Source organism: Mugil cephalus, chromosome 1 (assembly GCF_022458985.1).
Source record: "Mugil cephalus isolate CIBA_MC_2020 chromosome 1, CIBA_Mcephalus_1.1, whole genome shotgun sequence".
Classification (NCBI taxonomy): Eukaryota; Metazoa; Chordata; class Actinopteri; order Mugiliformes; family Mugilidae; genus Mugil; species Mugil cephalus.
Genome location: NC_061770.1, coordinates 5,451,538 through 5,472,706, shown reverse-complemented (window position 1 = coordinate 5,472,706; position 21,169 = coordinate 5,451,538). Strand labels below are relative to the sequence as shown.

At 42.6% G+C, this 21,169-nt stretch overlaps 1 protein-coding gene across 1 annotated transcript in view; it reads right to left on the bottom strand.

Annotated features, from left to right (window-relative positions):
- The window catches only part of xkr7b (XK, Kell blood group complex subunit-related family, member 7b), a 66,998-nt gene extending 46,726 nt beyond the window's left edge, over positions 1 to 20,272 (bottom strand). Inside the window, exon 1 of the mRNA XM_047570218.1 lies at positions 19,502 to 20,272. Coding sequence (XP_047426174.1) covers positions 19,502 to 20,130 — 629 coding nt within the window. The 5' untranslated portion in view covers positions 20,131 to 20,272. The remainder of the gene's footprint in view (positions 1 to 19,501) is intronic.
- Between the last annotated feature and the right edge of the window lie 897 nt (positions 20,273 to 21,169).

Genomic DNA, 21,169 nt, shown 5'->3' with positions numbered 1-21,169 from the left:
AAGCAGCGAATATACGTGTGGTTGTGCATGTTTGTGTGTATGTATGTGCCAGAGATACAGAACTGCTTAAACAGCAAAGCGCCCAGGGTGGAGAGAGCTGCACTGGGAATACTGTGACGTCGCCAACGGCTACACGCACACGGTGTGTGTGTGTGTGCGTGTAGGGAACCTTCTATATTTGTATGGGGACTGACACAAACGACACAAAGTTTGCCCTGTTGGAGGCACTAAATGAAACAAACATGTCTGCACATTTTGGCGCATATGAAATGAGCCACTGACAGGGTCATTTACACACTGTCAGATGTGAGTAGACTTTCATGCGCCTGACCTAGACTTTGTCAGACGGCACTGAGGCTCAGCTGTGGTTCGAGCCAACGTCAGCATGCCAACATGATGTGTAAACATGCCACCATGTTTATGTTTAGAACCAAACTAGAGCTGCAAAGATTGGTTGATCAGCGGGAAATGAATCTGCAACTATTCTGATTATGACATGAATCCTTTTCGGTTAATGTCAAATAGTTGTTTTTGGATTTTGGTCTGGTGGTAGACAAAAAAGGAAGAAGTAGAATGAATATTTCACACAGGGAAAGGGAAGTGGAAAATTAGTTTGTAGCCCACATATCATAATGTTTGAGCGTGTAGAAGTGACATGTTGGTATTTTTTTCTTTTATTAAACTTTTCTTCGGTTTTCCCTGTCATTTATAGGTGTGTACAGACACACAGTTCTGAGCATATTATGTCTGTCAAACAGAAACCAAAGCAAAAACAGAACTATGAACATTTACAGTATATTTGCTGTGACAACTGTGCAAAATCCATTTGCTCGGGAAGATAATGTGATTGTTCCATTTTCCACAATCTATACTAAATGGACCTTGAAGTATTAAATAAACATTCAAACTGCTGCCACGGTGCTATAAGGTGTCAACAAGACAAACTCTGAGAAGTAGATCATAGACGCTTGTTGAATATTCGAGTAGTTTCTCTCCGAGGTGATGTAAAATAATAATTTAAGCTAAATTGTGGTATTGAAAGAAGAATGTCTGCGCTCCAGCCGAGTGTAAAACGAAGCCACTTATTCTTTTACTCACATGCACACCTTTATGTTAGGACACGTTTCCTTAAACAGTGGGATCATTAATCCCACACTGGCAATATTTGGGTTAGATCGCACATCCATGAAGCTGTTCAACCTCACATCACTTAATATGTTTCTGTAGGGCAGTTTTCCAGCATTAGTCATTCGTGTTCTCAGCACTGCTCTGAGGATTTGAACCAGTGACCTTGACCTATGGACAGCCTTTTCCCTCCGTTCCAGGCTGCGGGCTCAGGCTGAATGTAGCTCTGTTATCTCCGCTCTGAGTGAACTGTGGAAGAAAAAGAAGAAATGGGAACACTGTGACCCACAGCGCAGACCAAAGTCTTACCGGCTCGTATTGCTCTGTGGGCACTCACTTACAACTGAAAGGGATTATGGGAAAAGTGGCCATTTTATTGTTTCTGCTCCGATCGTCTCTTTATCTCTCCGCCTTCCTCGTCCCCACTCCTGTCCTCACGCTCGTTTTCTCTTTGTCTCTAATCTCTCTCATCTCCTACCTTTACTGCAGTTTTATTTGCGCTCCTCTTCCTGTCTCCGATGCGTCCTTCATCCCAATTTTTAATTGTTTTCCCATTCCTACTTCTCTCTGTCTTCCTTTCTCCCTTCATCTGTTTCTCTCCCCTCCGCTCCATCACAATCATCCCTCGCCTTCTATCTTAATTGCTCTACCCACAGGAGGACACTGTCAGGCTGGACTCCCCGCCGGCTGTATTGTGAGCACCAATTTTATTGTAAGAAGTGTATATAAGGACAGAACAGAGCAGTAGCATAAAAAGAGTCAACAGTAGACACTATTGTCCCCTCTCAGCATTCCATCTCAGCAGGATTCATTCATACCAGCAGCTACCACAGGGAGGAAATCAAAGAAACCGTGTTTAACGCCTCTTGTTTTGGACGCTCTCATTTAAACAATGCGACTAATTCAACTCCTGAAAGCAGCAGGTGAGGGACGTTTGGTGAAACTTTGATTATGAGACACAAAGACTAATGAAGTTTTGATGGCAAAGGGTGTCAGGCAATGCAAGACAACGTACAGCTCTCTCTTACATGCAGCACCCACTCCCATTGCTTCCTACGCACCGTTCCACCGCTCTGGTGTCAAATCACATGTCACGACAGACTGACGCTCGCTGCTGGGTCAAGACATGCCAATGTCCTACTTCCACGACATGATGAATGTTGACACTCCAGAAAAGCAACAATCTTCTGTCTTTACGTTGGCTCAAAAGACGCATCACTCCCAATGTGTCGAGTCACGTGTGCCGCCGCCGTGAGCCTCTGCAGCTGCTCCAGCGGTGGCCGACGTCATTCTGATCACAGATTCCAACCTAACCGTTTACATGGAGGCTAAATACAACGGTCTGACATGGGGATGTGGCTTTGCTGGATGTATAAATAAGTGACTAATGCCTTTATGCTGCTGGAGGGCGACATTGTCGTGACTTGACTTAAACTCCACACTGTGACCATGCAGAAAACTGAAATACTCAACTGGACTCAACTGGATAATTAACACAACACAAAAAAAGATTAACTAGTTGTTGATCAGTTTATGGATCATAAACTAGGGTGACAGAGGTGGAGGTTGACTCTTTCTGATCAGGCCGTTCTCTTTCTGCTTTGATTTAGTGGAATATTTAACACATTTGTTTTATATGATTGGAAAGAGATCGTGTTTGTAACATGAAAAACTCTAAGGACTTTGTCAGTCTCTTATAAATAAAGCAACAGCATAGGCATAAGAAAAGTACCTATACATTAATCAGTCGTGGAAGAACCCTTTGGTTGTGAAGCAGACATGTTCTTTAACAGACTGCTGCACCTCTGATTTTAATATGACGGAAGATGTTTTGCTCCGCCGTCAATGAACTCGTTGCGTCACACTTAATTTAAGTTTTTATTGATTATTCTGTTTGTGATTTCAGCTGTAATTGTTTGCAGCACTGGAGATAAACCTCAGCTGCACGGCTTTATTTTTCCCCAAAATAATCTGTTGTTGATATTTTCCATTCCGCCTTATTTCATTTTCTCCGTCTCCCGCTTTCTTTTTTGTCTATTTTTTACAACGTTATTTGTTTCATTGCCTTTCTTTGTATTTTCCTGTCTTATTGTCAGTTCCTGCTGTTCTCAGGTTTGTTGGACAGACGATGCTTGTTTGTCTGTTTGAATGAAGAATTGAGCCTTTAATTCATTAAGCACCTGTGACTGTTGATGTTAGAAATAATTGGATTTCGGGGATATTTCAGGAGCGTTTGTTCGGAAGTCTGTATTTATGAGACTCTCGGCGTTACAGGTCAGCAGGTTTGCATTAACCTGTGTGAGTTTCCCGTCACCGCATGGATCACTGAGCCCCCATTCGTGCAGGTGTACTTCATTGTAACCGTTTGCCTGTCTCAGTGTGTGTAAACAGTGGACTGGCCACACGTTGTGTAACACCAGCGTCACTGAAACGTGTTTGCTATTTTCATTTGGAGCTTCCCTGCACACGGACAGAGGTTAACAAAAACAAAAAGAGGTACAACGAGACTTAAACTCATCAAGGCAAAAGAAAGGAAAGATGACCCGATATGAAATATTGATGTAACAGGAGGAGGGGAGGTGAGAAGAGCCTCGTCTTGTATCCCTGAAGGGAGAGGAAAGGAAAAAAGTGAAATGACAAAACGAAAAGAGAAATGAAGGGAAAAGGGCAAAAAAAAACCTGCCTGAGTAGACGCACGCAGGTGGAGAGGAGGAAATAGAGGAAGGAGGAACAATAATTCATTTTATAGTTTTTTAGTTTGACTGACTGGTTCACTAGAATAAAACATATGGTCTCTATGAATCAGAACAACTAACAAATCTGGCCCAATCTGCTGCCATCAAGGAGTGTCACTGCTATAGGGTGGGGGTGTCTGGTCTGCTCTAGGTGGGTGTTACATGTTTAAGTAACATCCACATGAATACCAGGTCCAAAGATTTCTCAGGAGAACACTGAATTGTCACAAGATGGTCAATGTCATTTACTTCTCCTGCAGTGGTTTTAATGTTGTGGCTGATCGGTTTATATTCGCTCCGTTGGACACACATGGAGTAAACATCAGGTAACAAGTTTTCGGGAGAAACAGAAACATGGAGATGACAGAACAGCTGATTATTTGTTAGAAACACATCTGCAGCCACTGTTTTCTTTTCAGTGACTCAAAACAGTTTGCATTCCTTGCGTCTGGCACAGAAGCTTGTTTTAGGCAGACAGAGTGGAAACAACAAGGAGCAGCCCCGGCACAGTGAAACTAATTCCACCCAACCAACATGCAACAATAAATACATTTTGAAGGAATGGCAATGCCGCTTTGATATTTACATTTTGTTTTCACATTAACATAATGAGTAAATAGTGTTAATTAACATCAGAAACTTTGCAAAATGATTAATTTATGAGTAAAACTGCCTAGACATCATTTGTTGTTTTCTGACTGTACTTTATCTGCTCTCAATAGTCTCTATGGCAGCAAGGGAAGCACAGCAAACTTTCTATGCAAAATAAGGCGAATTTATTCAAAGTTTCACCTTCAGAAGACAAATGGACAAGCCGAAAATGGTAGAATAAAAAAGACAAAAAGGTGTATGGATATATACTCATAAAAAGGCAGAATGAGACTTGGACAGCCTCATATTTCCCCTCTTTATAACCTCACCTCTATCCTCATTCCTTAAATCCACAGAGAGAGAATGAAGTGGAGTTGAAAATTCATGGGAAGAGTCACAGAGAGGTTAAGCTTTCAGTTAAGGCATATTCTCCTCTTTCTTGCTGTCTCCTTACTCCTTCATCTCAGTTCCTCTGTTCCCCTTCTTCCTTTACCTGCTCTGTCTCTCCGCTCAGGTATTAAAACACACTTTTGCTGCGCCTTCTCTCTGCTTTCTTCTCGTTATATCGCCCTCTTTTCATTCCTCTACAGTCATTCACGTTGATGATTATGAGCATTTTCCCCCAGTTTTTGTTCGGCCTCATCTACAAAGCGTCAGCGCAAGTCTTCATTAGAGGGACATTCACACACTATTGCTTCTTTCTCTCCGTTAAATGAAAGGGTGTCTCAGATCGCAGCCTCCTTCAAGAGGACGTGTCAGCAGAAGTATTTTGTCTCTCTTTTTGCAGACACGTCTCCTCTCCCTCTTTCGCCCAGCCAACTACCAAACACGAGGGAACAAAAAGAAAAGCTGAGAGAAGGAGGAAGGGGTGAGGGAGAGAAAGAGAGGGAGACAGATGGACATGCAGAGAGGCGGTGGAAAACAAGGCAGAATGAAAATGTCAGATTTGATGTTATTGTCTGCTTGTCAGGATTTCCAATCTACAGCCAGCTTGAGTGACAGGAGCGGAGGGTTAGGCTTGTTGTTTAACAGCCAGAACAAAAGAAACTACAAAGCAGGGAGCTCAACCTCCACCGAGACGCCACGGTCCACAAAATTCTGCTAATCTGCATCCGTGCATTAGATCTTAAAATGTTCAACGGAGGGTCACTATAACTATGAAAACACCTGAACGGAACAGCCATTTGAGTGTCGGATCACTTTCCAAAGTCACTGGTATCGATCTCTTTACACCTCTGATTTCCGATACAGTTCTGTGTCCTGCAACCTGCAGAAGTTCTTTGGTGACTCTGAAGGTAGGGTGTATCAGAGATGAGGTGCAGTACAAGAAAACCACCTGAACATGGAAAAGACAGAGGAGCTGGTCAATGACTTCAGGGGGAAGAGGACGGAGGTGGAAGTAGTGGACCGCTATAAGTACCTGGGAGTCCAAATGAAAAACAGACTGGACTGGAGGGACAACAGTGATGCTGTATACAAGAAGGGCCTGAGATGACTCCACTTTCTCAGGAAGCTCAGGTCTTTCAATGTGTGCAGTGAGTTACTAGAGTCTTTCTACCAGTCTGTCGTAGCGAGCTGTTCTTTGCTATGGTTTGGGGAAGTACTACCAGTAAAAAAGATCAGTAGGATCAACAAATTGATACGAAAGGCTGGAGATGTGTTTGGTTGGGAGTTGGACACATTTGTCTCAGTGAGGGACAGGAGGACATTGGATAAACTGCTCTCCATTATGGACAATCCATCGCATCCACTACACCAAACACTAGAGGGACATGGAGCTCATTCTCCAACAGATTCAGCTCCGCTGCCATAATGAATGCTACAGAACTTTTTGTATACTACAAGAGCTCACAACAAAGCTACTATGACCAGTTCATTTCCCTTGTGGATCTTTAAAGTCTGTCTAAGTCTAAGTCTGCAACTAACTAACTTGGTATCGGGCTTTCCATCAGATTTTGACTGCTTATTTCAGGGATTTGTCACCACTGAGCCTCAACAACAATGCTCATGCTGGATGATAAGACAAGGCCAGTTCAAAGATATTAAGGTCAGGGCCCTGGCAAAGCCAGTTCTTTTACACTAACACTGGGAAAGCCATAAAGTTATGCACCTAGATTTGAGCACAGAAACAAGACAGAAGAAAACACCACAACGTTCCAAGCCAAACTATAAACAACAAATATTGCATGCTCCCTCGAATTTTGTTAAAAATAGCACAATCAGCCTTAAAATGACAATATTATCGGTCAGCATAGAGTGGCATATTATTATAGTTTTAATATTTGGTTTCAATTACAGTCAAGAACACATGGAGAACATGAATGTCTTTCAAGTTGTCAATCATCTAGCAGTTCTGACAAGCCAGTTCATTAGGTACACCAGTGAAAATAAATGCATTCCAATGTAGCAGTCCTGCACTAAAGCTCAGCTTCATGATGGTCAGAACTCAGCATTCTGGAGGTTGTAGTTTGCAGCACGACTGAATTGCACCGTGTTGTGTTGACTGATGTTTAATTCAATTTGATTTAATGGCAACACAAACTACATACTCCAAAATTATGATACAGCTGAGTTTCCATCTTTCTCACGTAATTCAACATAATTTAGGATTAAGATTATAATATTCATGGGAACAGGATAGCGCAGCACTGCCCTATTGGCTTTGTTTCCCATGGTGTTACTAATGAACTGGTAAGTTAGAATATTTCAGTGGAACAATGGAAAAAGGGCAGCTGGTGCGAGACTAACTGTCATCTTCTGTGGACCATGAACGTTTGTATCACGTTTCATACTAATACATCCTATCACTGCTGAGGTACAGTACAGTTAAGAACCAGTTGGCCAACATTTTTCTTCCTTGATATCTTTCCGATTCCTAGATACAACCTCTTTTATATGAGATCATTGTATTTTATTTACCATCTCACTTTGTGAGTCAGTTATATTCCTATCCAAGCAAGTGAACTCCAATAAAACCTTGACATCTGCGTGGAGACTCCATCTGAGGCGAGACACAACAGTTTTGTCAGGAGACTGAGGTCAGATATACTCCGCATCATTACTTCTTCCCTATAGTGCACATGACATGCAAAATTAGATCAGCTCTTTATACAACTGTTCCTCTGTGAAGCGAGCTTGTCTAGACTGTCTTGAATATGCTCAGAGACCTGGGGCGAAACACTCCAGTCAGAATTTCAGGCTGTGTGCACAAGAAGACTGTTGAGTCGTGCTGTTAAAGTAACATCAGATGCCTTTCATGTTTTATTTGGAAAGTGTGAGCTTATCTGGTCTAATAGATGGTTCTGGGTTCCACAGGTTTGACTTTGCCGGCTGCAGACCTCTGTTATTTCTCGGTCTGCTGCACTATTGAACACAAAGAAGGATACAGCAGGCCGAGAGCTGTGAAAAAGATGTGAAATTAGCCAGAAAATGCAACACAATGGTTGAAACTGGGATTTCAAGCTGCTGCAGTTATAGGCCCATCACATGGGGAGATGATACCTGTCCATGTTGGGCGTCCTTCACAACAATTAAATGAACTGCATCTGCGTGTGTTGCATCAATAACTGCACTGTCAGGGAGAATATCTGGTCACTTAACTTTGTTTGAAAAGGGACACATTATGCAACACATTTATACGACAAAGCATATGAAAAAACTTGAATTGTGTTAAGGCACTGAGACAGGACAAGCAATCAATAACCGCCAGTGCATGAAATAGTTAAAATTATCATCACTAAAATGCTGCTTAAAGCTTAATGCATATGCCACGTTAATGCACTACAGCATCCACTGGGATTGTGTTAGTGTTGTTCATATTATATTATCAACAATGTTACATTTACATAGACGCTACTATTCCATCAGTAATCAGAATTAAAATGCCTCAATCAGATCAGGCAGGAGTAGTCAATCAGATTAAGGAGGGCCGTGTAAACATTTGATATGTGTTCAGTAGTAAAGCTTGTAAAAACCACATAAACGACTGATCCGATTAATTATTTGCTCCATATGGGATAAAGATCAAACGATTTTAGATCAATTTGTTTAATGTCCACGTAAAGAGTTTAGCTGGAATTTCTGATTAGAGTGATTGCAGTTATTTTTACGGAAATAATGTACATGTCAGTAGCTGACTAAACAACTATGATTCTTTTTTGCTTGTTTGTTTGTTTTATAGTTGGAAAGCTTGTCACTTGTTTGCAGAAATTAGACAGCTGTTTTAATTATAATGGATTTAGCTGGTGAACAGCCAGAGATACTCAGTGTTCTGCTGGGAAACGTCTGGACCTGGTGTTCATGGGAATGTTACTTAGACATGTAGCACCCACCTAGACCAGACCAGACACCCCCACCTCATAGCAATGACACTACTTGTTGGCAGCAGCCATCCCCAGCAGGATGCAGCCTGACACAGACGCACACACAATAATGCGTTAGGAACTGCGAAGAACAGCACAAGGTGTTGACCTGGCCTCTAAATTCACTAGATCCCAAACTGATCAAGTATCTGTGGGATGATCCACAGAGGCCCCTCCACTCAACTCATAGGACCCAAAGCCCCTAACTTGTCTGCCACAAAAAGATTTAAAAGGTGCCAAAGCAGTACTGAGTGTTTGGCTTATTCTACTACCCATAGTTTGAAATATACGCTCAACATCGTCTACAACAAATACAGGAGAATCCACATGTTTAGTTCCAACATTCCACATTTAATGACTTGAATACGAAGTTCACCAAACCTATAGTCCACCAATCTGGTGATACGTAATGGGGTGGTAGTTTTTTAAGACCCCAAAAATTTATAAAAACCTGAATGGACGGACACACGCACCCTTGTACAGAGGAAAAATCCAGAGAGACAGATCAGAGAGTGTGTGAGTTCAGAGAGCTCAGAGAGAGAAAACCAGAATCCACAGCGATACAACAGTTCCTCTGGGCTTTGAACATAAAGTTCACACACTCGAGGAGAGCGTGTCTGAATGCGTTTGTATGAACACAAGAAGGAGAGAGGCCAAAAGAGAGAGAGAGAGAGTGTGTGTGTGTGTGTGTGTGTGTGTGTGTGTGTGTGTGTGTGTGTGTGTGTGTGTGTGTGTGTGTGTGCGCACCTGCAGGGTACACGCTAATAACATGCACCACTGAAGCGCACATGGAGATAAACTAACAAACCCTGTGGAAGCCTGAGTCCATGTTCTGTCCCAGATTACTATCTATCTATCTATCTATCTATCTATCTATCTATCTATCTATCTATCTATCTATCTATCTATCTAGATATCTAGATATATAAAATATAGTGGTGATGTGAATCCCAAAATCCTACATACAGTATATATATGTGTAGGACTAGGACTAGTGAGCATCAAGGCCACAGTCCAGGATGAAACATTGAAAAGCCAAGAGTACATCCACCGTCAAATTGAAGAAGTGGCTGATATCAAGAAAATCTACCAATGGCTGGAAAACCCTCGTGGTAGCAGGTGGGAGAGTGGCTCCAACAGGAACAACACCTGAAGCTTCAGTCCAAAAGAGAGCAGTCCAATGAACAGCTAAATTTTTTTTATATATAAATATATATATATGCACTTGCAAAGGACTTTTGCTAATGTTCAACGCAAGTCAAGGTTATGAGGAATGAACTATGGGAAATATGTCGTATGTATATAACTATTCACAACAAAATCGGAAAGAACTACACGAGTGCCAGAAGATTAAAAAAAAAAAAAAAGAACCAATCAGCAACAAAGACAAACCTCTGGAGCAAGGCACAGCAAAGGTTTTCAAAAAACAAAGGTTTCAAAATATACTTGCAGCCTGGCTCCATCAGCAGATAAGGAGTGAAGTGGAGATATTCTGACTGAGCAGTTAATTCAGAGCAAAGGGCTGTAAAAGAGATGAACTTCCTCCATCCCTGAGGAGAAACTGGGTCATTACAGCAGCTCTGAGGCTCAGAGTGAGCGGCGAGCAGCACTGATCAGGAAGCTAGAACCATGGCGAGGAGGTTTATACACCGAGCTCTCACACACTGGAGGAGTTGGAATAATGTGGATTTAATATGAGCTGTATCAGTACTATGTTAGTCCAAATGATAAAAGTTAGAGAAACGTGTAAAAAAAAAGTTTTTCTTACTTCATTTTTAATAATCGTGCATGTGTTGGGGCATCTATGAACGCGTGTTGAACAGCAGGGTGTCATCACCACCGCTGTTCAGCTGATTGGGCACCTTATCCAGAGTGTATAAACTGTAGATCAACTGATCAGCATAATTCAGGAGAGGTCCCAGCTAAGAGTAGCTCTTTAGTTTTCATCGACAAACACAGACTAATGGCACCTGCTGGCATTAACATTCCTCTCCTCTCAATCAGGTGCAGCACTGAAGTGTGAGCTGGCTGTTGGCTGTGATCTTTGTGGCGTGTTAAAATGCAACTTTTTGGTCTGAACGCGGCCAACGTGAGGCGACGTTGGCCTTTATTGTTAACAGTCCTTTGTAGTGGGTGACGGAAAGTGGTAAAAAAAAAGATAATAATAATAAAACAGATACAGCAAAAACCTTTTTGTTCCTGAAAGAACGTGGATGAAAGCAACACTCGGTACGCTTTATAGATCAGTGCAAATTTGGGTTTGACTGTCGTTTCTCTTTTAACAGCTGAAAACAGCCGAAACGTTGAGCCGAAAAGCAACGCTTCGTGTTCCAATGACTAAACAAATAATTGATGCTACATTATGAAATGAGAGCGAACAAGTTGAAATGATCAATCAACAAATTAATTAAGGGCTCTGTATGCAAGAATTCAATCTGTATTTAATTAATGCTCCAGGAAAAACAGGATCTGTCTGCTTAACGTGTGCAGGCTGCGCTGGGGAAGTAAGCTGATGGTAGCTGGTTGCAGAAATATGTGAGCTATATCTATACATAGTCACATTCTTCAATATGTGAGTGTGTGCATGCACACACCTGCAGGGGACACACTAATAGCATCCATCCCCTGCAGCACACTAACTGAGCAGACGTCATGTGCTGTCCCACATGCATGCGTAGCTACGCGCCGAGAGGAGACTTCTCAAACTTTACTTGCATCTGTCCACTGCCCCCACCAACCAGTCCTGTCCACCTGCCCCTCTGACGATTTCAGGGTCACAACTAAAAGTGAAAGCAGGGATGTAAGTGTAAACAGGGAAAGATAAAGCGTGAGTCACGGAGAGAGACGGGATGACGGGGGCATCTAGCAGGAGATGCTAGATCTCTTCACACATACATACGCAGGAACCAGGAATGTGATTGACAACTCCCTCAAGGACTGTAGTGAATTATTCAGCACGGTGTGACGGACCAACAGACAGGAGAGCATGGAGTGAGACTGAGAGGGAGACGCGGACGGTGAGACAGGCAGGCTGTGGATCATCAAAACCTCCCTCCAGGCATATTTTTATTCATAATCAATACGTCTATTAAATTTTACATAAACCTATGTACACTTACCATCCAGGGATTTTAAATTCTTAAAGAGGCACGTTTTGAAATGCGATGTGTTCTTTCAGCTGCTTGCTGGCCAGCTCAAGGGAAAGTTTCTGACATGCAAACATCAACCATCACCAGCCCGTAGTTTAACGCATCACAATCAATAACAAACAAAGCTGGAGCCGTCTCACTGCTGCTGCAAAACATTGTTTTAGGGCATTTTCACATCTGCATTGTTCACTCAGTGATTCCTGATGGAGCCCACAGAGACAAACTTAAATTGATGCCGACCACAAAGCACATTCAACTCAACTGGCTTTTGAAAAAAGACTAAAACTGCTACTCAATAGCCAAAACAAATGTTTGGCTACCGACTAGTCTGGTCCCCAATTCAGGTTCAAACCACATGAAAAATAAATATTAGATGGATACGGTTTCCTGTCCACGTCAAACATCAATATGTTTTACTGAAGTACAACTGTTGCTCGTTTTTGCTTGCATTTTTAAATTTCCAGCTTCTGGGGTTAAATATTATATCACACAAAATGTTTCTGCTCCAAAGTTTCTCGAACGCATCAGTGAAGGTTTTGAGATTGGCTTTTTACATGCCCGTGAGTCCAAATTTCTGTCCAACTTTGATGAATCTCTCATTCCTTTCCCTGCAGGCCACTGGATGCTGCAGGATCATACCTTAAGGGCAAAAGAAACTGCAGAGAAACAGGGGAGGAAATATATATATGTATGTAAGCTCCCCAGCTCTGTCAGAGCAAATGACTCTACCAAGGAAACCCTGAACAATCACAGCAGAAACCTGAAGGATGGAAAAGTACATCCAAGGCATTTGTAATTCATGGTAGCACAGAGTTATTTATATGATAACATTTTGTCTTCTGTCTCTGCCCCAGCAGAAACCTCATGATACCAGCTCATGACACAAACCCAAACCTTCAATCTGACAGTCAGCTGAAACATATTATCTTTCCAGGTAGGAGGTTCTTCTCTCAGGTTAGAATAAAGGTAGGAAGTTACTGACAGGTTGATTCATGTTTGAAAACACAGCAACTTTATTTAGATCTATCATGACTGTAATGATGATTTTTTTCTGCCTCGTTCACACCGTGGGGGACCTGGGAAATTTGATCTAATGGTTTATGCTTAGATTAGTCTATTATTAGGACAGAATTGTTTAAAAGGCTCTCATCACTTACATTCATTGTAAATAGAGGTTGTATGTTTTTTAGAGAATGAACGAATACGAAAGAGCAGGTGGTCTTACTGTGACCAAGATTGCATTGTGCTCAACACAACCATTAAAACAAAACTGCTTAAAATGTTTTACACACCGATTCGTCCAAGCATGCTTTATTTTGGAAATCAAAACCTGCTTAGAATCAGAATTTGTCTAAAATAAGCAACGGTGTGCAGCAGGAGTTACTCTAATCAGATGCAATGATTCAAACAGAAGAACAAGAACTACCGCTGTGGTTCAGGATTCTGAAAGATCAATTCAATTCACCATAGGAAACACTGCAGTCGGTCCCTGATTCTGTCAGAAGAGGTAAAAAAAAAAAAAAAACGCTGACATGTAGAAATAAGGAAGACTCAATGTTTGTGTTTGGCCTGAGCCAATCCTTTCCAATCTAACTGAATGAACAAAAATTGAAACGTTTCCAGGTCTGAAAAGGCGGATTTACCTTTTATATCCTTTATGCGCAAGATCTGACTTGTTGACGTGCATATGCTTTTGCTTTATTGACCCTCTTCCGATCACTCATTACCCCCAGCACTTGTGGGGGAGTGTCTGAGTGACAGGTCCGGAAATTAAAATGAAAAGTAAGAGCGATAATCACCCTGAGTCACTTCATTTGTGAATGAACAGAGAGCCTAGCCCTCCTTATAAGCACACGCACACTCATACACACCCAAACATAGATTTGAATGATTCAGCGTATTGAGCTACACTGAGGCTGCCAGTTAGCCACTTGGGCTGATTATTAGCTGTGGCCAACGCTCAGGCCACCTGAGCTGAGTGTCCATTTGGAACGGATTCAATCACTCTATGAGCCTGATTGATCCGACAGGAACCAACCGGATCGTCCTAAAAACTGCGAGGCTTGCAGACCACTGAAGTCCAGGCAGGATTGACGCTGATTCTTGGATCAGTCTGTCCACCTGTCTTCCCATCTGTCCATGATTCAGTGTCTACCAGCCTCTCTGTTTGCCTGTCAGAGTGTCCAAGTGTGTAACTGTACCTTTGGAAACGGTCAAAACCTTACAAACATCTTGCACGCCATGTGTCTTGGTGACGGGTCTATGACCAACACTCCATCCTGAGTGTATACATTTCCCAATGAGGAATCATTACAGAATCTGCAGAAAGCAGAACCTCACGCTTTACCACAGCCCAATCTGTAAATAGCTGCTGTGTTGTAAAGATCCTGTAGCTATATAATCCAAAATCTGGGATTATCTGCACAGCAGACAATACTTTCTAATTAAGAGGTCAGCAGTTATTCTGCAATTATTGAAATGTTTAAGGAAACGACAAAAGGAAAATGCGGTACCATGTAGTTAGCACAACGCCTGCGTGCTTACTGCGTGCACGACATCCGCTGACACGTTTTTCTCATAATGAGAGGATGCAGAAATATTAGAGAAGGCCTCACCTTGTGGAACACGTCAACCGTTACAAAGAAAAAGAAAAAGCTAAACGCTAATGTTAGCGATAATGCTAACATGCTCACAGTGACAATCACTTTTGGAAAAATTTTGGCCTGACAGCAGTGTGAGACAAAAAACATTTGCAATGACTGTTGAGAGGGAAACAAAGATTATTTGTGTAATCTGTTCACATTTATCAAACAGCAACTGAATTACATTTGAAGCAATGATGCAGATTTGATGGTGACGTCAGTGACAGTTTTGAAAGGAAAATATCAATTAATGGTAAACACTGTTCATCCTCATTTTAATGCTCCAAGCAAGACAAACAAAATCAAGATAAAGCATTGAAATCACTTCCCGTGTGAGCCCACGTTGTCTAAAAGTGCTTCCCAAGATGCCTTTCAAAAAAAAGCCAGATAAAGAAATGTGACCTTGCTGCTGGATTTTAAATGTAGATGGAAAACACTGATAAACAGCGCAGCGAGAGTTTCCACTTGAGAAAAGGTGAGACGACCTTCATTCAACACAACAACTGGTCTTGATGCTGCAAGGCATTATGGGATATGTCCCAGCACCAGTGGCAGTGAATGCTTGTCTGTATCTCCAAAGAGTGGTTCTGTGGTTCTTGGACACTACGGCAAAATGACAGATTGACCTGCACCTCATGTCTTAGATCCGTAAAAATAATTTGCTCCCAAGCCACTGCTGAAGAGTCATTTTAAGTAGCAGTAATATCCAGACAGACACATGTAATCACCATTAGCTGATCTGTTCCTCCATCACTGTTTGCGCTGATTTAGAAGGGTTTATCCTTTGATGAGTGACAGGGAAATCCAACATAACACCACGGAGGAAGATAAAAGTCAGCAAAGACTGGGCTTTTGATTTAATCCCGTGATATGAAACGCTGACAAAATAAGAGCACAGTGGATGAAAGTAATTTCATTTCACTCTAGTTTACTTTTCTTTATCAGACATCATTTAATAAAAAAAGAGGAAAAAAGTGCTTAGCCAGCAGAAAGCAGCACGCAGACAGACAGAGGCACAAGGTGTGAAAGATTAAATTGAAATTAAAGATGCATTTAATATTTCTCACTATCTATCATCTTTGCTAAATCTGATTTATAATGCAGAGACTCAGGAGAGCGAATAGTCAGAAGTCTTTTTTGTGTGTCAATTATTTTCTTTTTAAATTATTTTTTTTTTAGTCTAAAAAATTAATCCTGAGCTTAATCAGTCACAAAATCAGTCATCCACAACTGGAAGCTTTTTGGTAGCAATGACTGCAGCGTACTGTATGAGGAGTGAACTTACTACCTGCATACGCTACATGGTGAACAGTATGAGGACACGCCTCCTGGTCACATATCAGATCAAGGATAACGACGTTTCCAACAAACACATCAACGCAGAGCCTCACCAGTCTGCCTTCCGCCCGTATGAACGACCGAAAATAGACGAACACAGACAAGTTCTGATGTTTCACCTTCATGCCTAAATTCTTATTAGTTTTGGAAAAATACACACACAGAGGGCTGTACTTGCACAGAGACTCGAACTCCGCTAAATCAGAGCAGACTGGTCCAAACAGAAGGTGTTTTCAATCCAACTGAGAGGGATAGTGTAAACCCTTCTTAATCGTTTTAATTGAACACATTAGCTCCTAATATCTGTGTAAACCCTCGATCTGACACTGATCTTCTCTCCGCTTAGAATAAATATGTGTTTTTCTCGTATGTGAGCAAAACAACTGGTATTTCAAACAAGTGTTTGAAGAGATGAACAAAGTCAGAATCCATATAGATAGCAACGCTGAAAATGTGACTACATCTTGGCCATCTTCTTCTTTTGATTGAATTCAGTGTTAATAAGATTGGAGATCAAAAAAGAAAAAAAAGAAGCTCTTCCAAAATCCGTCAGATTTGACACTCCACAGCAGGCACACCCATACTGTCAAAAAAAAGAGTCTCAAATCAGTATTAGTTAGGTCAATATACTAAACCTTGCTGCTGAAAGCAAAAGACTATTGTGTGTATTTTTGTGATTAGGGCAGGTATCTGCAACTACCTCCAACCTACTCACCTATTTAGCTATTTGGGAATGTGATTCAATTGATTTCACTAAAGATTTCATTCAATTCACACGTGCAGAAGGTCTCAGCCTGCAAGATCTGACTTCTCCAGATGTGACTTGAGAAAAGGAGACCACTCTATAAACCGCACATGGAGTTCTGTCCAACTCTCCCGGCTCCAACTACCCCATTAAAACCAACTAATTCTCATTCTCCTGCTCTCAGCATCTTCTTGTTTTTCATTAATGCAGTTCATTACCGAGCCTGCATGTAATTATGCTCATGTGTGAATTCCCACATCCTCTATTTGAAAATTAGTTGACGTAGCGTGGATCTTCATTTAATTCCCGTCTTCTGCCTTCGCACAGGGGCCGAGGTCAGACGCAGCCACGTGTGTGGAGCGGCGTCTCTGCAGACCTTTGAAAACCTGGGATGTCCTTTCAAGTGTTCCTCCCAAGAAAACGTAACAAGCTCGAGAGCAAAGCATTTCTTTCTCCTGCGTTCAGGCTTTAATCTTTTTTTGTCAAATGGCACAGAGTCACTTGGAAGCACCAGACTGTTCTGTGCATATTTGTGCACAGGACAGTTTCCCCTAAACATTGAATTAAATGTCACAGCAACAAACAGAAAAGCAACCTCTCTGTTGAACTGGCAGCCGTACTGGAAAAATATCACTTTCAGTAAAAACGTTTTCTCATTCCTGGTCTCTTGTTTCTTTCCTTGTAACAAAAAAAAAAAAAAAATGTAGTTCAGAAATGTTTGCACAACGTTTGTACTGCATTATTCAAGTCTAGGATCTTTTTTCGAGCCTGAAGTCTCGTCGCTTCTTTCAGTCATGTAGCCCATTTTTTAGCTTTCCTGCTCACTTACAACACAAAGCTCCGCCGTCAGTAGACTGTCCCCCAATAAGAAACAACCCAAACGCTTATTCAGACAAGCAGGTTATAATGAGCAAAGTTGCATTTTAGTGTGACAGCAGACTCTAGTGGCAGCAGTTATTAGGATGAGAGCACAGAGCGAAGTGAGGTAATGCAATTACAGAGGAAAGCGGGGGCTTTGGGGTGGAGGGATGGGTCAACAAAACATTTCAGTTTAACACGGAAGACTCCTCTTTGAAAGCCAATGTTTCCTTCGAATCTGATCCATATATGAGTGAAGAATTACTCTACATTAACCATTTCTACACTGGCTGTACTGGATATACTAACCAGAGCTTCTCAGTTTTGTTTACTGGTTTTTGTCTGTGCCTACAGTAAATCAGTAAAATGGCTATAGCTGTGTCCAGCCAACGGCAGAGGTGCTATTTCAAGAAATGGTACTTTTATTACATCACTGTTTGTATCTCATATATATTTTATTTTATTTTATTTTTCAAAAGTCAGAGCTTGCAAACTACTTAGCTGCCTCAGGATGTAATCAATAAATAACAATCCATGCTGTATTCTTTAGGTTATACAAATATTCATAAAATTAAATGAAGAAATAAACCCTTCAGTGGAACCAAATTTGATGTTAAAGATTGTATCGGGGCAATTTATTTGACAGGAAGATATCATTTTACAGTTTGTAGTGATGGAAATAATCAGAAGAAAAAGTTCTGCTGTACAAATGCTCCATCTTTTTAGGACTTTTCTTTAGACACACAGACATACAATTAACTTCGCACAGAATCCAAACTAGACACCGAACGTTTTTAGCGCCAGTAACTATATCTTTTTACGAGTTTTTGTGGAGTAGAAGTGTAGTGTAGAATGAACATAATTATATATATATTATATTATATAAATAAACATTTGTTAAAAAGTTTTTGCTCAAACATTTAGGCAAATCTACGGTTTCCTGTTGTCTCATTCTTGATTTACATATTTATTTGGACTTTGTCATGACACTGAATCTCAATCTGCTCTGTTTCATGCTCTTGCCGGATTCATCCTATGTGGACTGTACCTCCACCAGATCATCATCATCACCCTCTGCCTGTTTAACAGCTGACAACTTGATGAGACCCTGAGGTATCAAAATGTTAATTAAGCTTCACCATGTCTAAAAATAGCATTACCTTCTTGAGACTTAGGGCGCAGTGAATTGCTCATATTCATGTCAACCAGTCTTCTTTCATAAAGCGAATGTGGCTCTGGAGGAATTTTAATAAAGCAGAGAGAGCAAAGAGCGCACACTTAAAAGCACGGGGTAGGACATTCCTTTGAATGTGGTGTGGGTGGGTGCGTCCTCTCATCTTACATTTCATCTGTCTTGCTCCTACTCTCACCCAAAATGACACTACGTTAGGAGAGGGGGGGAAAAAATCAGCAAATGACAAACAGCCAAAGGAGAGGAGCAGCGACCACACAGTCTTTCTAATATCCCTGTCAGCATATGACAGATGGAGGCATCAGGGAAAGGAGCTACATGTAGAGCTCAGGCAACCGAATGCATCCGCCACAACCAGGACCAAGAGTGCAGGTGGACAAAAAGGCTCAGTTTAGGAGTTGTTCATATTTTTAGTGCTACAAGTTCTGTCTGTAAGTGGATACTACAATCAGCTCAGCTCTGGAGAATACAATCTCCCTGTTTCCTGGTCGCTTTCCGCACATTTCTGTCAGTGTAGAAAATGAAAAAAAAAAAAAAAAAGAAAGGAGAAAACACGTGCACATGAACGGCCACGCACGCACGCGCAGACACACACTGCCAGCACGTGCACGCACACACAATCTCCAGAGCAGGTTGAGAGTTGGCAGTGCGATGCTCACATGTAAAACACGCACATTGCACACGCACAGACACACATGCACGCGAGCACACCCCTCTTGTGTCACACAGCCCCCGCCGCCCCCCCTCACCCGCTCCCAGTCCTACCTCCAGACTTGCCCCAGCTGCAGGACGTGGAGCACGGTTTGAAAGACCCACATGCAGACGGTGCAGCACCTCCGTGGGGCCACGACTCTCCCAGCAGTCGCAGCCGAGGCATTGGACGTGTACACCGGGGTAGCGTTCGCAGCGTTCCCCGTCGCCGCGCTCTCACCGCGCTGGTCGCTGTCCTTGGTGCTTAAAGTGTTGTCGCCTGCCGGGGCTGCTCCTCCTGCCGCGCCTGACGCCGCCGCAGCCGCCGAGCCGGTCCCGCTGCCGCTCGCTGCTCCTCCTCCTCCTCCTTCCCCGCCGCTCAGCTCCGAGTAGTCGTACACGAACCACCTGAAACTCAACACCTGGACGACGGCGGAGGGCACCACGACAAAGACGAGCGTCAAGCCGAACCACCAGTAGTCGCCTTTCACGTAGTAGTCGGCGGCCAGCCACAGGTCGGTCGCGCCGTCGGAGAAAAAGACGAGCAGGGCGCATAGCACCCAGCAGCAGTCCAGCAGGGTGTAGGGTTTCCCGCCGGCGGCGGTGCAGCGGGGCCGGGCGGCGGGGTTCCCCGTCTCCGAGAGGCTCCTGGGCGTGTTGTCATCTTCCACAGACACCGCTGCTCCATCCGACTTAGCGGCCATGTTGGTTAGGATAGGAGAGAAAGACAGAGAAAGAGGTGGGGAAACAGGAGAGAGAGGGAAAGAGAGAAATGGGAGGGGGCTGGCTGTGCAGGGGAGAGAGAGAGAGTGAGAGAGGGAGTGCAAGAGATTACATCATAACTAGCCTCATCATCAGCCAATTAATTGTGAGGCACCATTACTAACAGCGCTTTTAACACCATGACACCAGTATGATGTTTTCAGGACATCCAGCGTGCAGGCAGACAATTCTGCAAACACCTGCAGGGTTGTGTATTTTAATCCCATCATTAAACCTATCCCTCTTTCATTATCCCATCTCCGCAGCGGCGGCGGCAGCGGCAGCGCAGACGATGAGTCTGTTGTTAACTCATTTTGTGGTGTTTTTCTATACAGCTCCTACACACCAGTTAGTGTCAGTGAAGGGACCCGTCATTTCACCGTGAATGCTGCACAATGGATCCGCCTCCAGGCAGTCAATGTGAAATGTCCTGTGCGTTCACTCACAATCCGGACCCTTTAATCGTTAAGAGGCTGGGAGACAATGCAAGGCGGTCTTTACTAAAGCGGGCAGTGACGTTTTCAGGTTTCACCCACAAAAAGATTGAGACTATTTTGTTCTTCACATTCAGACAGAGATATACATTCCAGTGAGTAAAACCTCTGCTGGCTCAAAGGTTACAGGGTAATGCTGTGCAGTTTTTGTCCTCCTCGGGAATAAGCTGGAGACTGCACGTTGATGTCTGTTCAGAGTGATCTCAGTGATCTCAAAGCACCTTGACTGAAATGATGCCGCCTGTAGACCTAGACAGACAGAAGCAGATCTCAGTTTTAGAGAATGTCGTTGACAAATGAGATTATCTTGTTTCTGGTCTAGTTCTGAGCTTGGTGAGGTCTTTCAAAGCAGCCTCAGACCAAAACAAAGCGTTGCTGCATTTCCTGCGAGCTCTGAAAATTGATCCACACAAGCGTTTCCTCTAAAACAAATGGCAGTGAAGAGTTGTAATGCATCACTCTGTGTCAAACACATGCACGAGGTTTC